Source organism: Mesoplodon bidens, assembly GCF_964165515.1.
Source record: "Mesoplodon bidens genome assembly, chromosome: 19".
NCBI lineage: Eukaryota > Metazoa > Chordata > Mammalia > Artiodactyla > Ziphiidae > Mesoplodon > Mesoplodon bidens.
Window position 1 is genome coordinate 4,395,437 of NC_138179.1, and position 24,796 is coordinate 4,420,232.

Here is a 24,796-nt window from a genome sequence, read left to right on the forward strand (position 1 = left end):
AAACTTCCAAAGGGAGCGACTGACACAAACCAGGCAGAGATTTAATCAAACACCAGGACAGTGTTGGCCTTGTTCTGGGCTATTACAGGAAGAAAATTTAAACATGCAGGTAGCCTTCAGCGTGACCGGCCAGGGAGGGGAGGGCCAATGGTCCTTCCTGGTCCACTCTAGAGTTCTAAGTCAAGGTCTGAGGAACGTCACGGCCCTCCAGAGCAAAGGCCAGCAGGTGACAGGCGAGGCCCAGGCACACAGACCACTTTCCAGTGAGTCCGCCAGTACAAACCACTTCAGAAGACGCAGGCCTCGTGGGAGCTGTGAGGCCCACGAAGGACCAACAGGACTTTTGTATTCCAGGCCTGGTCGGAAAGAACCGCACACCTCGTGGAGCTCTGTTCATCTGCAACTTGCATTAGGAAGCAATAAAATCAGAGTCCACTCTCAGGAACACGGTTAACTTGCTTATTCATTTTCTCACAAATCTCCTGCCGTTCACATTTCAAAGGCTTTATGAAATTTTTATTCTAGATCTTTCTCCCCTCACACATACAGCATCAAAAGGGGCATCTGAGCGGTGGCCGGGGGTACCAGCATCGTACCTGCACATAAAGCCTGGAGCTAAAAGATAACAGGCAGCCAACACTCCCTCAGAGGGCCCTCTCCCAAGACCTCTCCCAAGTGCAATCCATGAGATCTAGTATATGAAAAAGCCAGTCCATTCTGGTTTTCCATGTTTTTCCCCCCCAAAGCTTTCAAGCACCATTCTCTGTAGCTCAAGTTAACTTTTAGAGCCCACACACAACCCTAACCCAACAAAAGGACTCGAAGGCCCCCTTTTCGCCCCATTTCCACGGGGCTCCCCTAAAGAGCTGGAACTTTCCAAACCACCACCTCCTCCTTTAGGGCCTTGGCTTCCCATCCGCCACAGTGAGGGGCTGGCCCAGGAAAGGGTTAAAGCCCTCACGTCAAACCGCAAACTCGGGCACTGGCCCAGAAGGGACATGGGAACCAGAGTGATAAAGGCCGGATTGTAGCAGCCCACTGAATTGGAAATGACTTGTAGGCCTAATGAAACAGAACTTTGGCAGTAAAACAGAATGAACGGAATGAGACAATAAAAGGCTGGAACAAAGGGTGCGGAGTCGGTTCAGCTTAGCAAAATAAGCTCACTTTGTTGGTGGGGAAAGCCAAAGCCGATTAGGATAAACCAATGACTAAGCGCAAGTCTTCCAAACTAATTACACAGTTCACCATGTGAAGTATAATTGGGAACCTCCAGATGCGGCCTGCACTGCTTTCACAGGAGTTATATCAAGTGAGAATTACCTAGCGAGCTCGGCACCGAGCAGCCCTCTCATCGAGGTGAACAGCTGAGAGGTGCAGAACTGCTCCATCCGGGACGAAGCCGAGAATTCATTAAGTTTAAAGGCCTCTTTTTGATCTCCCAAATCCTATAAGTGAGAAGTTAAGAAGGAGGGGCCTACGGGGAGAAGGAGGAAGCCCTGGCACTCGGAGTTGCTTTGATCCCAGGGCTTTTTAATCACCACGCTGGGCTCTTCCGGATGGCCGTGCAGGGGGAATGGAGCAGAACAGCCCGATGGACGGTCTCGGTCTGCCTGGGCGCACCTAGAGCCCTGTTCACGTGCCATGTTTCGGAACGGACTGTATACATCATTCCTGCAGGCATGAAATCGTCAGCACAGGTAACGTCCACTAGGAAACCTGAAGCAGTAAAATAAATTGCCACAGATCAACATTCTTGACAAATGAACCAAACCTGCTCCCTCTGAGGATGGGGCTGCTCAGTGGTAAAGGGGGAGATGAGGTTTCATTAAATGCTGAATATGAGCGACTCTCCAGGTTACAGGATCTTGGACGACTTACTGACCTTTCTCAGCATCAGTGTCGTCATCGCATAACAGATACTTCACCTACCTCACCTGACATCCCTGAGAACCAAATTTTTAAATGCGTTAAGAAGCTTAGCACAAACCACACGACCCTCTAAGTCAGAAACATCAGAACACCGTAAGAGAAGCTCATACTAAAATCTGAACTTCACAAATTCTGCGTCTTCATCGAGATGTAGCACATGTAATAGGAAACTGGAAATACTTTATACTCATAGGATGAAGATTCCAGTTTATAAATGGTAGCTTTTTCCGAGTAGAGAGTCTTTCATTGCCCTTTGATCTTGAAGTGCAGGAATTAGTACTACCACAGTTACAACTGTTTGATTTGTTACGTCATGCTCATTACGACCAAAAACATCTTGTCTTGGTTACAGTCTATAGGTACCGTAGATACCTATCTATCCATCCACCTATGTATGTTTATTTAAACACTTTCTAAATTATTCAGTTTTCAAGCTTGAAACCAACCATAGGAATAACCTAGTACAGAGGTTGGCAAACCACAGCCCATGGGACAAATGGGGTCCCAAACCTGTTTTCATAAAGTTTTATTGGAACTCAGCCACACCCAATGGTTTATGTGTTGGTTACAGCTGCTTTCTCCACGTGACAGAAGTGAGTAGCTGTGACAGAGCCAAAAGTATTTCCTATCTAACCCAAGTTTTCCACGTCCTTCCCTCAGGTGAGAAACTGAGGCCAGGAAAGAAGTGGCCTGTTAAGGTGCCTGCCTCAGTGGTATCACCATGCGGGCATGCCCGGTACGAGGGTCTGGGACACCTCCTCTTACCTTCCTCCAACGAGGGGACCAGAACAGCTACCCAGGGGTGAGGACGGCACCCAAGTCCGCAGAGTCCTAATGCCGATGGCCGCACTTCATGATCTCATCTTAAATATAAACAAGTAATGACATCCCTAACCTGGGGGTCAGGGGGAGGGGGGGGTCAATCTTCTGGGAGGAAGGTGGGAGAAAAGCAAAAAAGGGTTTACAAGCCTCCAACTTGAGTCATTTCAAGCTCTCAATGTGCCATCCTGAACCCACTCTGCTTACAGTAATGACATGTTTAGACTCCCTTAGCTCAGAGCCCCAAGACAGCGATCTTACCCATCTTGATTGCCACCTGAAATAAGCAGCCGAAACAGCTGCCACCTCAGGCAAGACGGGAAGAGGAAGAGGAAAGAAGCATGACAACGAGGGAAACCTAAAAAGAAGGTGGCCAACTCTGAATGGAGCCTGTGGAAAGACGGACAGTTCTAGACTTGGAGGAAGCAGGGTGTGAGTTCTGGCTGTTATACTGCCTTACCTGGGTGACCTTTGCTGAGACTTCACCTCCCTGACCTGTATTGTCCACCTTTGTCAGATGGGCTGGATGACACCAAAATCCGCTGTGCAGAAGCAATGAGGCCATGTAGGCCCAGGCTCCTGGCACTGTCCCTGGGCATCCAGAGGGGACACCATTTTTTCTTCTCTTTTGCATCCTCCCCACCCTAAGTCTATCTTGGGGGTTGATCAGCAGCTGGAACGGGCCCAGGGCTTGGGTTCTATTATCAGACAAGCCTAGAGGAGAAGTCTGTGAACTTTCATAAGGCTGTGACCTTGAGTCAAAGGTGCAGTCCCACCAGGACTCCATTTAACAATCTACAAAATGGGCAGTACACCCATCAGCATCCGAGAGAAAAATTAAGTGAGATAACATAAGTCAAGGGCCTGGCCCGTATCCAACACTTAACACGTACTCACTAAATTACTCGCTGAATTACACCTTACTAATGTGCAGTTAACCAACTGAAAAGAGCCCCTAACAGCTTGATGCAGTCGGGAGTGTGTGCCTATGTGTGAGTATACTTTATGCAAGTGTGTGTGCGTGTATTTTCCATTTCCTTCCATCAGTTTGTCAATTTACTGTTACTCCTTTCACAGCCACTGGATTTACTCAGCATCCCCGAGGCCCAGCAGCAGGGTCTCCCCTCCTTTGACCATTCTGGAGTCCAGTGAATTATACCAGAATCCTGAGAGGCGGTGGGCCCTGCCCAAGGGAACACACGTCACACCAGCCGCCAGCCGAACGAGGAATAAGCTATTCTGAAGACAGACCCAGATAACACGCAGAGCATATGTACGCAACAGGCCACTAACACGTGACTATACAGAGTGTGAGGGTTGTGATACATTCAACAGCCTCCTTAGTCCTTTAATAAAACACTTGATAGGTTTATGCATCCTGCAGGAATCCGCCGGACATTGCTGCAAAATTAACTGAGCGGCTTCAGACCCAGCGAGTGCCAAGCCAGGGAAGAGTCTGTGGCCACCTCCCAGTCAAGAGGACGGCTGTTCCCAGGGCAGGGATGGTCACTGCTGTGGGCTCGCACCCCCCCCACCCACCAACTGCTGGTGGACTGAGTCACAACGCTGAGTGCTAATGAAGAACAATGCAAAGACAGAGAGAGAGAAAGGAGAGAGAGAGGGAGAGACCCAGAGCTGGGCATGTGCGGAGGTGTGGTGGAAAATTCTAACAGCCCATCTGGGCAGCATCCACTTCCCCGACACCTGCAAATAGGCCCATGAGATTCCAAGGCAGGTTACGGCTCGAAAAAGAAATCCCAACCTCATGTTTGCAAACACTACCTCCGGCCTGGTTTGAAAGGCAGAACGGTAGTAAAGAGGGTTCGCACTCCAGAGCCTTCCATTACGCAAGCTGGATTTGTCTCATTAAATTATTTCCAGTCTCTCTCCCTAGGCAGGGTGGGGCTGGAGGATGGACCAATCCCCCTTAATGCTTTAAATCAGTCTCAAAGAGAAGCGCCATAGTGTACACAACCACCAACACACCCAGCTATTTTTTAGAATCTGCCAGAATGAATCAGCCCCCAACCGGCAATGCCAGACAGTGCCGTGGGGAAGGAGTCTTTCATAACCAACCCACAAGGGCAGCTGAGTGCCATCCCAAAGGCAAGGCTGGGCTGGAGGAGGCTGGGTTCTCTGAAGCGTGGTCTCCCATCCATGCAGAAATTGATTAATACCAGAGACAGGAAAATCTGTATTTTGAGGCTAAACAGAAGTCACAGCACTCATCCCAGAGAGCAGCTCACAACTGGACACTCCTGGAGATGGGATCATAGCTGCCCATTGCCTTGGGCAAACAAATGAAAGCACAGAACTTTCAGACTGGCCAGTGGGCGGCAATGCCTTTGTACCACCCAGGGCAAGTGTGACAGGTGTCACGGGGCAGATGAGTGGCAGAGTTTAGAACAGCCGCGGGGTCTTCTCAGGATGCCTCGGCAGCCCTCTACCACACCAGTCCTTCGGTGGAGGCGGGAGACACATGACGAGACACACAGAAGAAAACTATCCCACACCTGTGCTCCCAGGGCAATGTCCACAACTGCTCAAAGATGCAGGAGGCGTAGGCCCTGTGCACGCACTCACCTGCCAGCCTCCTGGGACACAGGAGCCGGAGGAGGGGCACCACACAAACGCCAGCAAGGCTCAGCGCCCAGCAAGCTGCCCTGCTGGAGCCCTGGGACGACAGAGTCATTGGCGGACTGTGTCACCCTGGGGCAGAACCCACTCTCCATCCAAGGCAGTGGGTGCCCCCCCACCAGCTAGAAAGGGGCTGAAGTAGTCATCCATGGTTCCGTGCCCTGTCTGTCTGTGCGACTCCGTCTGTCACGCACACACTCCCACACGCCACTTCCTGACTCGTCTGGGGCGTTCTGAGTGGCTCCCAGCCCGTTCCCGCAGCAGAGCCCAGGGGGTAATTGTACCGCCGTCTCGCCGACATTCTGACAGGTACGAGCCCAGCATCTTTCCTGAGTTTCCTCGGGCATTGGACAGGGGAGGGTTCAGCCGCAAGGGCCCCAGGGAGCCTCCTCTCTCAATGCATTTTCCAGAGGGGCACAGAATGAAGCCCAGTGCCAACTCTCAGGCCAGCTTCTGCGGGAGCTCCTGCCCTGTGACTCACAGCCCTGAATCCCTCACCAGGAGCTGCCACCGTCAGCTCCCAGCCCAGGCCCCACGTGGCCGGCAAATGCCAGTGAATCCGCACTCAAAGGCCACTCTGTCTGCTCCTGCAAGCACGTGGGGTGCCGTGCCCACCACAAGCCGGACTCTTCCATCTCGGCTCCTGCCCAATTTCATTTACATCTTGACGGCCGAGTCCAAGGACAAGGTTCTTGAGGACACAGCTGTGGCAAAGGCAGGGGCCACGGCAGCCACTTCTAAGGACTGAGCAGGCTGCTCCCCCGCAACGCACCACCTACCTTGCCAAACTGCTCGAAATACTGCTTCACGTCTTCCACCACCGTGTTTGCAGATAATCCTCCTACAAAGATTTTCTTTGTTCTTGTGACCATCTGCAAGAAATGACAAGAGGAAGACATGGGTTAACTAGGTTATCTGAAGCCACACTCACCGAGATGCTGAGCAAGCCACTCTCCACACTTCTCTAGAGAGGAAGGCGATGTTAGGAATATGCCAGCTGCACCGAGCGGGCCCTTTGGACGTCTCAGGATACCGGAGACCATCACTCTGGATACCTTAGGCCTTCAGACCGCTACCTGAAAGCTGGAGTTTTATACAGATGGAAGGTGAACCTCTTTGGCTATAACACACGGCTTCACTGCGATGTTAAGTCACACGTCAAAGCTATTTTAAACCTAAGAGACGTGAACAAAAGAGAACTACGTGCGTAAAGGTCTGCTGCCCTGAAAGTACCCATAAAGTGTGTCAATAAGAAACTCACAGAGAATTCAAACCCACGTGCAGACTGCCTACACGGAGCCATTCTGGGTGCTGGCTTATGTCTGCCATCAGGACAGACAGGACCTCATACACTGGGACCGCCCTCCAAGCCCGGCCCCCAGGGCTCCTTCCCCTCTGGGTTTCTCACCATTCACCTTGATTTGTCCTACACTCAGCCAAGCGCAGCTGGTCCCCAGGCCTCTACACCTCTGTCCACGCAGGTCCTGCTCCTTGGGAGACCTCTCCACTCCTGCACCTCCCTTGCCAAGTTCTGACTTTCCTCCGAGATCCAGTGCCCTTCTCCAAAATTCAAAATACCTGTATAGTCGCCCCACCCAGAAGCTGTTTCTCCTGCTTCTGAACCCCAAACGCTGCGCCCCTCTGCCTCTCACACACTCACTACTTTCCACATCGCACTGAAGTGAGTGATAATCCTGCCTTCGTCCTAACCTCCTCCCCCAGACCGTGGGCTCCTGACTCCTCTCGGTACCCCCCAGGGTGCAAATACAGGGCCAGGCACACAGAAGTCCACAGCCAAAGTCTGGTGGATGCAAAAACAAACGCATTTCTGCAATGGCCACATTTCAGAATCCCACCAGCCCTAAGGCAAAGGGAGGAGGGAACTCGATGATGTCCACTCTTCAGAGTAGGACCAAAAATCTTACATGGAAGAGTGAAAGACAATAAAATACAATAAATTTTATTCTGAAGACTAAGTTAGGCTGTGTGGGGTTGGTTTTTTCTTTGTCTTTTTTTGTTCTTCTTTAATGTCAAATAAAAAATTTTAAAACTCAGTGGATACAGGGTCTCACCAGTTTGGTTGCATATAATAAAAGCACAACGTCTTAACTCAATGGCTAGATCTTGTCACAATATATAATACATACATACATCAAATCACCACATTGTACGCTTTAAATATCTTATCATTTTATTTGTTAATTACACCCCAATAAAGCTCGGGGAAAAATATTTGATGAGAACATACAAAGAAAAGCAAGACTAAAACCCAAAAATAAATGAATGAGAGGAACCTGAAAACATTAAAAAAAAAAAAAAAAAAAGAAAGAAACAGCCACAATGTCACACATGTCTATTGTAAGTCGATGCAGGGGGTACCTCCCTGGTGGCGCAGTGGTTAGGAATACGCCTGCCAATGCAGGGGACATGGGTTCGAGGCCTGGTCTGGGAAGATCCCACATGCCGCGGAGTAACTAAGCCCGTGAGCCACAACTACCGAGCCTGTGCTCTAGAGCCCACGAGCCACAACTACTGAGCGCACGTGCTGCAACTACCGAAGCTTGTGCGCCTAGAGCCCCGTGCTCCACAAGAGAAGCCACCGCAATGAGAAGCCCGCACTCCACATCGAAGAGCAGCCCCCGCTCGCTGCAACTAGAGGAAGCCTGCACGCAGCAACAAAGACCCAACACAGCCAAAAATAAAAATAAATAAATTTATAAAAAGTTGATGTAGGTTGCCTAAGTATGGGAGCCATGGCTGCCTGGATCACATATCATCGAGTCTCCTGACACACGTGTGGAGAGAATGAACCAACCAACCCACTCGCAACAGTAGAGACTCAGCAGAGTGACACCTAAGGGCACAGCGGTCCCAGGCAGGCTGTTCTAAGGAGTGTGAAAGGCTCTGGAAACCTGGCTTCTGCGTCTAAGTCTGGATGTGACCCTGGACAGGACTCGCCTGAGGGCTGGGTTCTATGCTCTGCACGTGAAGTCCTGGACCAGAGCTCCCTTCCCCGCCTAACCCTGAACTCTCCCGAATCTGTGAGCAGGGTGGGCCCGACGGGGAGGCTCCCAGACCTCAGGGACCTCACACTTTAACTCAGCAGCTCCCAGAGGGGACACATGCCACCTCAGCCCACTGACTGACCCCCGACCTGGAGTGCCCTTGTAGTGGACATCCTGTGCTGTCTCAGGAGGACACCGTCCTGGTGACTCTCATACATCTCACTGGCCACCATGCAGTGGTTTGCATGTGTGTTTAAAACTGTTGTTTACTATTTTTTCATCTCTTTTCAGATGAATGAGAAATTTGATGAGATAATGTATGTGAGGACATTCTATGACTATCCCACCAGTGTCCACACCTCCGAGCTCCAAGAACCTCCGGTTAACTGGTAGGCATCTTATCCACCTCCTTGTTCATCTCCCTCCTTATCCGGCTCCCTGCTTATCCCTCAGTCTCCCTGGTGGATCAAGGTCACCTTCACGGTGACGCTCCATCAGGCCCTCTCCAGATTTAAATCTCTCCCTACACTCACTAATCGCCAAATTTTACTCATCTAACTTTCCTAATTCATTCATTCAACAAACAGATTAAGTGCGAGGTGCTGGAACTCACATTCAAATACGGTGTGGAAGTTAAGCCCCTTTAAAATGGAGATATAATAATTAGCCTACCACACAATGTTCCTGCTGCAACTAAATTAAATAACATATGCCCAGGGCTTCCCTGGTGGTGCAATGGTTGAGAATCCGCCTGCCAATGCAGGGGACAAGGGTTCAAGCCCTGGTCTGGGAAGATCCCACATGCCACAGAGCAACAAAGCCCGTGTGCCACAAATACTGAGAGAGCCTGTGCTCTAGAGCCCGTGAGCCACAACTACTGAGCCCCCATGCTGCAACTACTGAAGCCCGCGCGCCTAGAGCCCGTGCTCCGCAACAAGAGAAGCCACAGCAATGAGAAGCCCACGAACCGCAACAAAGAGGAGCCCCCACTCTCCACAAGTAGAGAAAGCCCGCGCGAAGCAACACCAAAAATAAATAAATAAATTTACAAATAACATATGCCCAAGTGTCTGGTGGGACAGCACGCAGAAGATAAATAAATGGTCACTAGATGAATCCAAAGTCAGTTACTAAATTCATCCTTCGAGCTCAGAAGAAACGTGCAGCAGAAAGATACCTTCTACCAAACACTTTGATAAATCAACTCTTTTTTTTTTTTCTTTTTTTTTTTGCGGTACGCGGGCCTCTCACTGCTGTGGCCTCTCCCGTTGCGGAGCACAGGCTCCGGACGCGCAGGCTCAGCGGCCATGGCTCACGGGCCCAGCCGCTCCGCGGCATGTGGGATCCTCCCGGACCGGGGCACGAACCCGTGTCCCCTGCATCGGCAGGCGGACTCTCAACCACTGCACCACCGGGGAAGCCCGATAAATCAACTCTTATTGCACATTCTCTTCCACTATCATTTCAAAAACACTTTCCTACATCTCTACGTGATTTCAGATGGGCAAAGACTCCCAATAGTTTCATTTTCGATTTTTCATTCCTTTTTTTTAAACCCCAGCCAAGCAATTAAATATCTATAAAGAAACACTAATGTGATCTACAAATGTGCACTCGTGGAGTTCTCAACTTAAAGAAACTCTGGAGAGGTATTCCATAAAATGAACCCCACGGTCTCATTCAGACGCTGTGTAGAGCCAGGTGGGTATAGACAGCAGGTCCTATACATATTCCAAACGTTCCCACGGACGCAGAGAATTAAACGACCGACGTGTCTTCATTCCAAATAACAGAAGTCAACAGAATGTTCATTCCCCAGTAACTGGTAAAAAGAGAAGGTCCCCTCTTACACCCTCCACCGTTGCCCTACAGCCGTAAACCTGCCGAGACAGACCCCTACATGCTGGGGAAGACGTCCAGCTATAAATCTACACAGGCCCCAAAACAGTCTTTAAAACGCTTTTGTTTAAAACAAGGGTGAGAAATTCCAGGCCCCAGACAATGTGGCCAAAGTGTCCAAGTTACTAAAACATCCTCTCCAGGAACCAGCTCAGATATAGAGATAGATCCCACTCTTCAGCAAACACTAAAAGGAGGCTGGTTTAATCAAAACCTTCCAAACGTGAAGAGGCCAGTGGGAAGATGGGCAACACTTGGTGAGCTGCTCACCGACGTCTCAGCTTCAGGACAGGGGAGCATGGCTGGGGGGTGATGGGGCTCTGCAGGTGACCCCTCCCGCCAGGGGCGCTGGGGAAAATGGGAGTGAGTTACTTTGGGAATTCTGATGGCATCACTGCTAAATGGGCTGTTCACTGCTCCGTGATTTGCATTCTGGAGAGGGGCGCAGGGGGCAGGCAGAGGATGCCAGAATCACACACTCTTCCCTCCATTTCCCTCCCACCTCCATGGCTCCTGAGGACAGCAGGAAGGGGGCAGCGTGGGGACGCAGTGTCCAAGGTCTCAGTGGACTCAACGGAGGTCCTCAAATTCCCATCAATACTGTCAAGGTTTCATTTCTGTATACATGTGTGCACGCGTGTGTGTGTGTGTGTGTGTGTGTGTTGAGGGTACCTCTCTATTCCCAATCCTTGAGTCTTGGTTTCTATGTGCCCCAGGAACCATCCAGCACCCCAGACCTTTAACCCTCTCTGACCCTGGAAACAGCAAGCAGGACCAGTTACACACTGGCCCCCGACGCTATAGCCCTCTGTGTTATAAAAAGTCCTCTCTGCCCACAGTGGAGAGAGCCACCTGTGTCTTCTTCCTGTGCTAGGCCCTTCGGGTAACTGTTTCCCAACCCACAGCCTTCACACCGACACACAGCCGCTGCACACCAAAAGGCTCAGGGCCTCCACAGCACACTTAGATGGAGAGAGCCACCCATTTGCTCCAGAGAGAGCTCAGTCCGAAATCCACAAGGAAATGGGTCTGAAACATCCTTGGCTTGGGGTTTTTGGTGGAAGGTTGCACCCAGAGCGAGGGCCCTACACCCTTGGGGACAGCCCCTCCCCTAGCAAATGCCTCCTTTTATGGTCTAGGTCGGCATTCCGGGAAGGCGTGTGTGTGTTTGTGTGTGTGTGTGTGTGTGTAGCACGCATAGGGGCATGGGGAGGGTTTGGTCTGTCACAAATCACTGCTGCAAAGTTTTGTTATCTGGACCCGTAATTTAACTAAACACTACTGCTCTCCACACAACTCTTGGCTCCAGAAAGAAAACCCCAGCATCCATTCCAGTTCGGAAAATTGCTGTTTACACATAAGAACTGGCCAAAGCCAGCTGCTAACTAGAGCTGCAAAGAACACTCCACCTTCCTGCCTCTAACCAGAGAGCTGGCTTTTTTTTTGAGTTTCAAAAATTCCCTTTTAAAAAAATGTGTTTCCATCTGAAATGGTCACTCAGAGTGGAGCCACTGGCTGTATTTTTGTAAAATCGAATAAAGCAGAGGGGTGTGTGTGTGTGTGTGTGTGTGTGTGTGTGTATGTGTTGAAAGCAGAGGGTGGAGGTATTAGAATCTTTTATGATGAGATTGAAGAGGAAATTTTAGCTCCAACAGCACTGGCCCAAAGATATTAGTTGTCACACAAGAAAACAACAGAACAACAACAAATATTTCTGATCCTAATAAATGCATGGAAAGGCAGGAAATGGCCCTGGAGAGTCTTAAATGGGTGTGACAGAGGCCCAGAGAAACTCAGCCAGCTCTTGCCATGCTCCTGAAGAGAGTTCAAATTCCCCTCGGTGAAAAACCACGAGCCATCTTCAGGGCTCAAGAACGCAGGCTCTTTGCAGATGCTCACCTATCTATGGGAATCCCAAGGTTGAAAGAGCCCAGGAAGGATGAGAATGCTAGCATTGGGCGAGCTCTCACAAACCTGACTGTCCATCATCCCCATTATGCAGATGAAAAAATCAAGTCCCAGCAAGGTGACTCGTGTGCTAGTTAAAGGCAAGGCAGAGTGGCAAGGGAGAAGTGGTAAGTTGGCAGATACCATGTGATTTCATACTAGATTCTGAATTTGGTGAGCTCTTTGTTCTTCAGCATCTGGGATGAGATTGTGTGGTATCATCAACTCTGCATTTGAGAATTCAGTCCAATCTTTAATGGTAAAGAAGCTCTAGGAAGGCTGACTGAGATCCTAGAAGTCCCAAACTCCATGGCCCCCTCCCCCAGCATGTGCCTTCCAAGGGACCCATCCCCTAAAATCCCTACATTCTCCCAATATTTTCTTCCATTCTGCCCTCCTCCCCCTCAACTACCAGTCTTGTCACCACCAACACCCCAATCACATCCGAATCCGATGGCAAAACTCATGGAACATATGAAATCAGAACACAAGTCAGGAACTGGGAATCTTCTCCAAAAATTTCTAGAATCATAGGTGGAAAAAGAGACTACAGTGGCTTGATGAGTTCCCCCCAAAATTCATGTCCACTTAGAACCTCAGAATGTGATCTCATCTGGAAAGAGGGTCTTGCAGCTATAACTAATAAAGGATCTTGGGCTTCTCTGGTGGCGCAGTGGTTGAGAGTCAGCCTGCCGATGCAGGGGACGCGGGTTCAAGCCCTGGTGTTGGAGGATCCCACATGCCACAGAGCGACTGGCCCCATGAACCACAATTACTGAGCCTGGGTGTCTGGAGCCTGTGCTCTGCAACAAGAGAGGCCGCGATAGTGAGAGGCCTGCGCACCGCAATGAGGAGTGGCCCCCACTCGCCGCAACTAGAGAAAGCCCTCGCACAGAAACGAAGACCCAACACAGCAAAAATAAATAATAAAAAAATTTTTAAAGGCAAAATTCCTTTTGAAAAATAAATAAATAAATAAATAAAAATAAAGGATCTTCAGATGAAATCACCCTGGGTGTAGTGTGGGCCCTAAATCCAATGAGGTGTCCTTATAAGAGGAGGAGAAGGGAGACACACACACACACACACACACACACACGAAGGTCGTGTGAAGACAGAGGCAGAGACGGCAGTGATGTGTCTACAAGCCAAGGAATGCCGGCAGGTCCCAGGAGCTAGGAGAGAGGCAAGGGACGGCTTCTCCCTCACAGCCTCCAGAAGGGAGCCTCTGTCTCCTCCAGACTTGTAGACTCCTGAACTATGAGAGAACACTTCTGTGGCTTCAACGACCCAGCGTGTGGCAGCCCAGGTGATTAACACGGGGACCTCCTTGGGAGAGGCTCTCAGACACCACGGCCTCAGTCTCACCTTTCCTTGGTGGCGGTGGGGCGTGGCCCACAAGGACGCCTCCACCACCCTGGGGGAGAAGAATGCTACACCCCAGGTGTGACCATCTGAATGTGCCCCCCCCGCCGAGGAAGGCAGGTCACACTCATCATTTGCACAAGCACTGTGGCAGGGGCCGCAGGGTCAAGGTTCTGCCCCAGAAGGTGAGGAGGGAAGGTAAAGTGGTCAGGAGAGCGGAGCCAGCTCTTGAAGAGCAGCGGCCCAAATGCGACTTGAGTTCCTCTGATACAACGTGGAGGGCCAGGGTTGACACGTGGCAGGGTCCCTCCTAGTAGCAGACCCTCTTCTCCTACGGACAGCCGTGGTGCCCGCGTCTCCTCCACGCTCAGAATGCGCTGTCCTCACTGTGGCACCACTGTGGGCCCAGCCCTGAGCTGAGCCCTCCTCACAGCTGCCCTCCCTCAGGCCTCATGTCGGTCCTCAGACGGGTCTCAGCTTCTCTTCCACAGCCAAGGAGACAGGCTCAGAGATGTGAAGCGTCCAAAGTCACACAGCACTAGCGGGTGACAAAATGGGGCGTCACAACCCCGAGCTTTCTTTTTTGGTGGGGGGCGGGAGGGGCATGCCACGCGGCTTGTGGGATCTTAGTTCCCCGACCAGGGATCAAACCCAGGCCCCCGGCAGTGGAAGCGCCGAGTCCTAACCACTGGACCACCGGGGAATTCCCCAACTTGAGCTTTCTATTCCTTGAATCTCCTACACCTTTACTTGTGACATCCCAGCAAAAAGAGACAACTGGGGACAGGGAGACAAGGGGGTGCCAGGAGGAGCAAGTCTGATTCTGCCCTTTTCGATTCTGAAGCCAAGATGCAAAACTGACAGGCCAGATGCTGCTGGTGGGAACGTCAAATGCTGCATCCGCTCTGGCAAACAGTCTGGCAGCTCCTCAAATGATTAACTGTCGAGTTACCATAGGACCCAACAATTCCACTCCTACTATATACCCAAGAGAAATTAAAACGTATGTCCCCCACAAAGTGTTCACAGCAGCCTTGTTTGTCAGTCAGAAAGTGGAACAACCCATCCATCAAACAACCCATCGATGGATGGATGGATGGATGGATGGATAAATTAAGTGTGATCTATCCATATGATGGAATATTATTTGGTCACAAAAAGGAATGGAGCGCTGACACGTGCTACAACCTGGATGAATTTTGAAAACATTGTCTGAAGTGAAAGAAGCCAGTCATAAAAGACCACATATTGTATGACTCCATTCATATGAAAGTCTGATGGGGAAACCCATAGGGACAGCACGTAGAATAGGGGCTGCTTAGGGCTGAGGGAGAGGTCAGGAGGTGTGGCTAAACAGTATGGGGCTCCTTTGTGAGGTGTGAAAATGCTCTAAAACGGACTGTGGTGATGGTGCATGTATCTGTGAACAGACCAAAAACCACTGAACTATACACTTCAAATGGGTAAATTACATGGCATGTGAACTGTATCTCACTAAAGCTGTTTTTGGAGTTCTTCTTAATGACAGGCCCAAAAAATCCCCAAGTCAAGAATCTGAGTGCAAAAAGGGCTTAAAATAAACCCAAGCGTCCAAGAAAGCATGCTTCCCCTGTTTCATCCACCAGCTAATTCCATGTGCCTCCATTCACCCACGGTTGACCACTGGACAAAGGTGTTAACAATATCTGAGGTTGTCAACTGCAGAAATTAATTTAACTTCAGAGGAAATTAATTATAAATATAACCCCAAATGTTTCTTAGAGCTCTCTCTCCCCATCTGTAGCTATTAGCCAGAGAGCACCAGTATTCAGGCTACAATTTGGCATTCCCTCTAAATAGCTTTAAAATTGGAAGGAAAAGAATAGCCTTCATCTATATGGGGCTAGAATATAATGTATACACAATTAGCCGACATAGCCAGGTTACAGCATAACCTCTGATTAAAACAGTAACTCACCTAAAAGAAAGTGTGATCTCCTAATAAAGGTGATCAGGCTGCTTCAGCAGGGAGCTGACTCCCCAGTCCTTGCCAAGCCCTCACCCAGCTCCCTCCCAGGCTAATTTAAAAAATACTACATCCTCTTACCCTTGGGGGAAAATCTGTAGCCAGAGAGGGTGACCTGTCCACACACTGGTGTCAGAGAGTAATATCCTAGCCAGTGGCACTCAGACTGGGGGCTGGGGGGTAACAGAAAAAGGTGCAGAGATGGAGTGCCGCCTTGGAAAGCACAGGAAATTAAGGATCGTGACCTGATGCTGAGCAAGGTGGCTGGCTGGCCATCACACCATCATCCCAGGTACCCAAGCTGCTCTGCATCCACGGGAAGTGTCTCCATCCCTCCATCCCTCTCAGAGCCCCCGGCCCCCAATACTTGTCACAGAGTAATGGACTCAGTACGCAGAAGGCCCCAAAGACTGTCTCCAGGGTTCAAATGATTACCAAGCCACAGAGGCAATTAAAACCCATCATCTTTTACAGCAACGGTATTAAGCGAAATTAAGTACCCTTTACTACTGCTGAATTTTCGAGGAAGCCGAGCATTTCTGCATACGAAAGAGGTGCCTCCACAGCCCCAGCCAAGGGACAGGCAGTCAAAGCAGATTCTTTTTTTTTTTTTTTTTTTTTGCGGTACGCGGGCCTCTCACTGCTGTGGCCTCTCCCGTTGCGGACAGGCTCCGGACGCGCAGGCTCAGCGGCCATGGTTCTCGGGCCCAGCCGCTCCACGGCATGTGGGATCTTCCCGGACTGGGGCACGAACCCGTGTCCCCTGCATCGGCAGGCGGACTCTCAACCACTGTGCCACTAGGGAAGCCCAAAGCAGATTCTTAATAAGCCCCAGAAAGAGGTGGGGAGGAAAGGCCAGACAGGACAGCAGGCTGGGATGGACTCAGTTCCCTCCACCTGTGCCTGTCCCTCCAGCAGTAGGAGCCCGATTCACCCACCCAGGGTGGACTTCTTCTGAAGACAAAGAGAAGGACTCCCGGTGAGGGGGAGGGCCCTAGAAATGGTAACACGATGGTCCCGCCCCGTGGCTAGAGCCTAGGTCCAAGGTGACCCTGCCGACAGAAATGGTCCAAGGGAAACAATAATAACAAGTTTAAAATTCTTTGTCCACCTCGTTTCACGTTTTCAAGCACATCTGTGTACACTGAGACATACTGAATAACTCCCCTGGTTGGTCAGATGAAAAGAGGTCAAGTCTCTCCACAGCGCTGGGAGACGCCTTCCTCCTTTGAAAAATGGGCATCAGGCCCTGGCCTGAACAACACAAACTGAGATGGCAAATGTGAAATCCTAACTCCAAGACCATGGCCCATAGGAAGCCCCTGTACCTCGAACCAAGCCACCAAGGCCAACCCAAAGCCAGAGCCCACGCCGCTAACACACACCTTCCTCAGAGCTTCTCCCCTGGCTCCAGGCTCGCCAGTGCCAACCTGCAGGCAGAGAGGTGCCTGAGGTCTTGCTCACAGCCGTGCTCAGGGTTATCTGAAGCCAGTCCGTGTGCAGGCCCCAGGACTGAACACACAGCTGAGGTGATGGGTTCAGACCATCCCTTCCTACTTCCCAAACCACTCTTTTCCTGAAACATTTCAGGTTGTCTGGGTAGCAACTACCAGAGAGGCAGTTTCTACTCAGAAGTTAAGCATTTCACAAATCAAAACTACCATGAGGCACCATCTCAGGCTAGTCAGAACGGCCATCATCAAAAAGTCTACAAACAGCAAATGCTGGAGAGGGTGTGGAGAGAAGGGAACCTCCTACACTGGTGGGGGGAATGCAAATTGGTGCAGCCACTAAGGAAAACAGTGTGGCGGTCCCTTAAGAAACTAAAAATAGAGCTACCATATGATCCAGCAATATGCTATTCTGGGCCTATATCCAGAGAAAACCATAATTTGAAAAAAATACACGCACCCCCATGTTCACAGCACCACTATTTACAACAGCCGAGACATGGAAGCAACCTAAATGTCCACTGACAGATGAATGGACAAAGAAGATGTGGTACATGTGTACAATGGAATACTACTCAGCCATAAAAAAGAATGAAATAATGCCATTTGCAGCCACATAGATGGACCTAGAGATTATCACACTAAGTGAAGCAAGCCAGACAGAGAAAGACAAATATCATATGATATCACTTATATGTGGAATCTAAAATATGATACAAATGAACTTATTTGCCAAACAGAAACAGACTGACAAGACACAGAAAACATACTTATGGTTACCAAAAGGGAAAAGCAGGGAGGGAAAAATTAGGAGTTTGGGATTAGCATATACAAACAGCTATATGTAAAATAGATAAACAACAAGGTCTTACTGTATAGCACAGGGAACTATATTCAATATCTTGTAATAAACCATAATGGAAAAGAAGATGAAAAAGAATATATATGTAACTGAATCACTCTGCTGTACACCAGAAACTAACACAACTTTGTATATCAACTATACTTCCATTAAATAATTAATTAATTAATTTTTAAAAAGAAGTGAAGCATTTAAAAGTTCCTTGAAACCAGAAGAGCCTCTGTGTCCTCCACGTGACGTGCAGGAAAGCTCAAGGCGCACGCTGAAAACCACGTCAGGAAGGATGGTCAGAAGACAGACCCTTGGTTAAGGAAAACGAGGCACCGTACTCTGGGGAAGATTGGCCGATAGAGGACTTCAGGAACAACGCCACAGCTCTTCTTGGGAGAGAAAGGATAAAAACTAGGCTGGTAGGCAGGCTCTGAAGCCAAGGTATCCCATCCCCCAGCCCCTCAAGCTGATTTCATGAAAAGAACAAATGGCAGCCTTAACCCTTCGCCTTGATTACCTTCATTAACATATTTTAGATGCACATGGCAATCAGTTCTTGATGAGCAAGTTTTACTTAACCCATGGAGCTGAACCAGGCTGCAGGTTCCCTGACACTCCCGGAGGACAGCAGGGCTCAACCCCGGCTGCACCTTGGAACAGCCTGGGGAGCCCCTAAAACCTACAGATATGGGCCCCACCCTCGGGGGTTCTGAGTTCATTGGTCTGTGGGGAGGCCTGGGCATCAGTATTTTTTCAACATTCTCCAGATGACTCTAATGTACAGTCAGGGCTCTGCAAGAAGCTGCTTGTGCCATCTTACAGGAGAGAAAGTGGGCGACGGAGCCCTCAACAAAAGGTCTCATTCTTACCATCCTGCACACAAGAGTGGGGAAAAGCCAGGGAAGAGCAGAAGGAGGCTGGAACTTGAACCAGGGAGCGCTGGGCTTGAGTCCCTTGCAGGTGAGCCATGGGCAAAAGTGAGGGCAATACCTATAGGTCACAGAGCTGCCGTAAGCATCCCCAGAGATACAGAAAACATTTGCCTGAATCCCAGAAGAGTGAGAATGCAGACCAAGAGGGTCAGAGAAGAAAATAAATTGCAGAGGGCTGTCTCTGGGGGCAAGCCATACTCATTCACTCATTCTCTCATCAAACGTGTTTTGAGGACCTACTATGTGCCGAGCATGGTGCTCGGCTGGATGGATGTTAAGTGGACCAAGACCTGGTCTCTGCTCTGAAGGTGTTTACAGTCAGGTAGCAGGCTCATTACTGCAGCCTGGTGAGGCTTTGGGGCGCAAGACTGGGTGTGACCTGAGGCTTGAAGTCAGCAGGGGGGAGCCAGGAAAGGAAGGGGAGAAGGGTCTCCCCAGCTGAGGCTGTAGCGTCTTCAGTGTTGGCTGAAAGGCTGCAAGCGAACCTGAAATACTGTAGCTCAAGGTATCAGTGGAATGCAAGGAGAAGGGGGGCCAGGCCAGGCAGGGAAGGCCCTGCAGGCCACGACAGGAAGCAACAGAAAGCCTCCACAGGGTTTAAATAGGGGAGCAGCTCTTCAATCGGCTGCTACAGAGAAAAGCAGGGCCACTGTGGGGGGCTGAGTCACCTTAACACTTAGATGCTGGCAAGGAGGCAAGGGTGGCGAGAAAAGCATGAACCAGAAGGAAGGTTCCCAGACCCAGTGACCTGCATGCAGCCCGGGGTCCACTTCCCCATGAGCAGGCCCCTCCCCACTCTGTCACTCATTCTACTGTTCCAGAAACATCCCGGGGGTGGGAGGAAAGGTCGGGGCAGGTGGGGGAGGCACAAGGAGAGAGAAGCACGTTGCACCCTTGGCGTGCTCGTCTTTGGTGAACACACTCAGCCACCTGTTGGGCCATAAATATTACCTGTCAAGAAAAAAAAGTCAGATTCCCCTCCCAGGATGTGCTGGTCTGGTCCCTGCCACCTGCCACAAGGAACTTCCTTTGAGGGAAAGAGGGGACCCAAAGGAGTGCTTGCAGTAAAAGAGAGAAGCCAGGGCTTCCCTGGTGGCACAGTGGTTGAGAGTCCGCCTGCTGATGCAGGGGACACGGGTTCGTGCCCCGGTCCGGGAAGATCCCACGTGCCGTGGAGCGGCTGGGCCCGTGAGCCGTGGCCGCTGAGCCTGCACGTCCGGAGCCTGTGCTCCGCAGCAGGAGAGGCCACAGGGTGAGAGGCCCGCGTACGGCAAAAAAAAAAAAAAAAAAGAGAGAGAGAAGCCAAGATAATCATGCAAGTCCCTCTACCTGTTATTAAATGTCTCACCCCTCAAGAGAGGGAGGGTGATCTTTCTAAACCAAAGAGATCCTTGGAGGCAGAAAAGAGCATCGATTTGGAGATTCTGGAGATGGGAGGGCCAGGTTACAATCCCAGCACCCAGAGCAGGTCAAGTGATAGAGCAGAAAGAGGAACCCAGGAATCTCCATTCTGACGCGTATAGACTAGGTGACCATGACAAGTGACTAAGCTTCTCTGACGTTGAGTTTCTCCCTCTATAAAATGGGATTCAAAGAGCTAACACATGAAACATGCTTAGCACGGGGCTGGAATGACAGGCAGACAAAGTCCCTCTTCCCCCTTCCCCACCGCCTGCCCTGCCCCACCAGTCACTGAACTCTCTCGGTTTGGCCACGAACGGGAATCAAACCTTTCCTGCCTGTCCCGCAGACAACACAGAAGGAGAAACACTTGGAAAAGTCAAGAAGCACACTTGTAAATTTAAAGTCTAGTTACTACTGATTCTACTTTTTTCAGATTTCTTGGACACCAACCTGAATCAGCCCACCCCCAGCAGTGGTCCTGGGCAGCCACAGTGTTCCAAGGGCTGAAGACGCTCCAGCAAGAAGGATGCCATCTCAGTGCAAAGCAGTGTCTTTATCCGCCTTAATCTAGGCAGCCCCTTACCCTACAAAGAGAAACAGACTATTCCACATGAGGAAGATCATTCTCTACAGGAGACAAAAGCTGTCCATGCCTTGGAAGTCATATTTATCTGCAACACCAATATCCTAACATGCCTGTTGTCTCCTCATGCCAGGAACATATTTCTATAAATCCTCACATAAAAGAAAACTTTACTTTCCAGAGGGATAAACAGGGGAGGAAAAAGGAAACAACAGTCGCAGCAAAAACATCACCAGTCAAACAGAACTCGGTCCACCAGGAACTTGACTAGATGTGCAATGTTACAGATGTTTTATAGCCATGATGTCTGTTCTACTTACAACACTTGCACTCGGCCAACCCAACCATGGGAAAGAGAGAAAGAACAGATATATTCCCCAGTGTGCCCAACCCAGCTAACTGGTCTGGGCTGGCTGTTTATCGAGGTAAAGAGGTAACCGGGGACCTGTAGCTCCCGGCCGAAACGGTGGAGCGCTCATTTCGTAGTTCACTCTGGAGGGCTGTCAATGCAGCCTCGTGGCCCGACAAATGGTGCCCGGTCGCTCTGAAGGGCACTTCTGCCTGGAAGACCAGGGTCTTCTATGGGGAACTTACCCTGCACCTGACAAGGCTTCATAAAATCTAGTTCCCTTCCCTCAAGGAAGAAAAATCTGCCCAGTTAAACCTCATTTGTCCAACCACACTCATTCATTCCCTCCACAAACATCTGTTCAGTGCCTGCCATGCATGAGGCCCTGAGCTAGAGGCTCACGGGCAAATCAGCCATGGTCAGGATGCCCCGTGTCCCCCGAGAATGGAAGCCTCATAAGGGAGAGTCAATTCACCCTCCAAAGTGGAAGCATCATAAGGGTAAGACTTTTGTCTGTTTTGTTCACCACTGCATTCCTAGCACCTAGAAGAACGCCAAGCACACAGCGAGCACTCAATAAATATGGGTTGAACCAAAGAGTGAACGTATACTCCCTGCTCTTCAATTACCCAGTTTGTGGATGATTCAAGGTCCCCGGGGACCTTCCTTGTCTCCTCTCTGGACCCTTGGTAATTCCCAGCACTCCTGGTTGCTAAGCTGGATACAAGCTTCAGGAGATAAAAGGCTTCATTCCTAAGCAGAACAGCTGGCCACAGTCCTGTTCAGGAGGCACAGACAACACAGAGTGCTGCTCTGAAAAGTCGTGCTGGACCGAGTCAGACAGACCTTTCTCTGGACGAACACAGTTAGTGATTTGGTAGCGTCATCTTTTATATATAAAAAAAGACAATTGGTGACTCTGGATAAGAAACCACTTAAAGGGTCAAATGAAACAGGGAGGGTCCTGAAACCCCTGGCAGTCACAGATTCAGTGACAACAACCAGTGTCTGTATTACTGGCTCTGGATTCTATTCGACAACAAACATTAATGACTACCTAGTCCCCACCAGGCCCTGGGAGCCCAAACGAAAAGATTCAGTTCTCTGCCCTTAAAGATCTCGCAGGGGCCGGACAAAAACACACAATGGCAGGAGTGGGCAAAGTACGACAGAGGGAAATACGGTGAATCGTGTCAGGAGGGTCAGAGAAGGCTTCAAAGAGGAGATGCCTGACTAGGGTTTTCAAGGATAAGCAGGAATTTCCCAGGGAGACAAAAGAGAAAGGCAGACAGTCATAACAGCGTGAAATATCCTTGCCCATTTCAGGCACTAAAAGTTTGGCACTGCTAGGAATCGACTGGAGAGGAGAGTTTAATGGGAGATACAGACGGAGACGTGGAGTCTTGTAGACCATGACCAAGGAGACTGGACTTCATCTTGAAGACAAGAGGTCAAAGATTTGAAAGAGAGGATTAACATGACCAGCTCTGTGTTTTAGATAAGTCACTCTACAGATCGAAGGGCTTGAAAATAGACACTGTAAGAACAGTCAGAAGCTTATCATAATAGTCCAAGATGAAGGGGCCCTGAACTAAAGCAAGGATATTTTGCATAACAAAGCAGGAAGAGATTTAAGAGTGAGCAGGAGACAAAATTATCAGAACTGGGTAAATGGCCAGATGCAGAAATGAGGGACAGGAAGGAGTTTTGAATTTACTGGGTGGCTGAGTCAGTGGCGTTTTACCAACAGAGATAAGGAATGCAGAAGAAACATGGGCTTCCCTGGTGGCGCAGTGGTTGAGAGTCCGCTTGCCGATGCAGGGGATACGGGTTCGTGCCCGTCTGGGAAGATCCCACGTGCCGCAGAGCGGCTGGACCCGTGAGCCATGGCCGCTGAGCCTGCGCGTCCAGAGCCTGTGCTCCGCAACGGGAGAGGCCACAACAGTGAGAGGCCCGCGCACCGCAAAAAAAAAAAAAAAAAGAAAAAAAGAAAAGAAAGGGCTTCCCTGGTGGCGCAGTGGTTGAGAGTCTGCCTGCCAATGCAGGGGACACGGGTTCGTGCCCCGGTCTGGGAGGATCCCGCGTGCCGCGGAGCCGCTGGGCCCGTGAGCCATGGCCGCGGAGCCTGTACTCCACAATGGGAGACGCCACAGCAGTGAGAGGCCCGCGTACCTCAAAAAAAAAAAAAAAGAAAGAAAGAAAAAAAGAAACAGGTTTGCAGAGGAATGATAAATGTGTTCAGTTTGGGTGTATTAAATTTGCAGTGTCCATGGGACAATTTGGGCATCTGTTCTGCAGCTCAGGAGAAAGATTAAGCCAGATGACCCAGATTGAATTTACCAGTGTCTAAGTGGCCTCTAAAATCGTGGGAGTGAATGAGATGAGAGGCAGGGACAAGGACAGTTTCAGGAGGAATCCCAACATCTTTTGCAAACCCAAAACAATGGCCAAAGAACCAGGAGAGAAATGAGAGAAAACTGTTTTGCCAAGTGTGGCATATGGCCCCTTGGTCCATTCCCCTTCCCTTGAATCTGAGTAAGCGTGTGACTGCTTCAACCAACAGAATACAGAGAAGGGACGGTATGTGACTTCCAAGGCTGGGTCATAAAAGGTGCTGTAGTTTCCAGCTTTTTCTCTGGGGCATGCATACTTGGAGCCCTGAGCCACCCAAGTAAGAAGACCAACTACCCTGAAGCCGCCATGTTGTAAGGGAGCCCAACCACATCAACAGACCAAATGCTGGAGCTCCACTCTTCCAGTCATCCCTGTCCAGGCACCAGACACATGAGTGATAAGGCTTCAGATGATTCCAGCCCTTTGCCCTCCAGTGACCATCCAGATGTCAAGTCTTCTGGCCTGAGGTCTGAAACATGGTGAAGCAGAAACCAGCTATCTCTGTTGTGCCCTGTCTGAATTCCTGACCCCGTGATTCCCTGAGCATATACAATGGTTGCTTTGAGCTGCTAAATTTGGGTGCAATTTGTTACAGAGCAATGAGAACTGTAACGCCAAAGTGAGGGCATTTCAAACAGAAGGGAATGGTCAATGGTGTTCAACAACATAAACATGTTTAGTACGGTAAGAAGGAATCAGGTCTCCATTTCATTGGCTCCAGAGCTCAGCCACACACTTTCTTTCCATGACCGATGTCAGTACCTGCGGGGCCAGGAATCTACACGCGGCTCATCCACAAACTCCAAGCTGCCATGTGAGCCACTGTCCCAGACGGGCCCCTGGGGGTGCTGAGGGCTGGAGTGACTTGCTCTCTGTGGATAGTTGTGAGTATTCATTTTGGGGAAACCTGACTGCTGATGGCAACTGGCACTGAAGATTTGCCCATGAACACAACTGTTCCAAGGCACACTGCCACATGCTCACTGTGGTCAACTTTGCCTTTAGAAAGGTAGAAGTCTAAAAAGTCAGGTTTTTCTGGAGAGAAATGGGTAGCATTGTACATATCAGTAGTTTCAAGCAGTCACCTGAAAACAGGCTGAGAAGCAATCTGTTTTAAAAGCACTTTCTTGCCCTTGGCCAAGGGTACTCCTCTCTTCCTGAGTGAACGGTGGATTTTTGATACTCAGGATACATGTGAAACTATGATCGTCTTGCACAGTC

The 24,796-nt window shown here is 50.0% G+C and overlaps 1 protein-coding gene across 3 annotated transcripts in view; it reads right to left on the reverse strand.

The window, feature by feature from the left end:
• The window catches only part of MSI2 (musashi RNA binding protein 2), a 394,222-nt gene that overhangs the window by 251,435 nt on the left and 117,991 nt on the right, over positions 1–24,796 (reverse strand). For all 3 annotated transcript variants that reach the window (XM_081220215.1, XM_081220214.1, XM_081220213.1), the window contains exon 6: positions 6,168–6,260. In XM_081220215.1, coding sequence (XP_081076341.1) covers positions 6,168–6,260 — 93 coding nt within the window. The remainder of the gene's footprint in view (positions 1–6,167; positions 6,261–24,796) is intronic.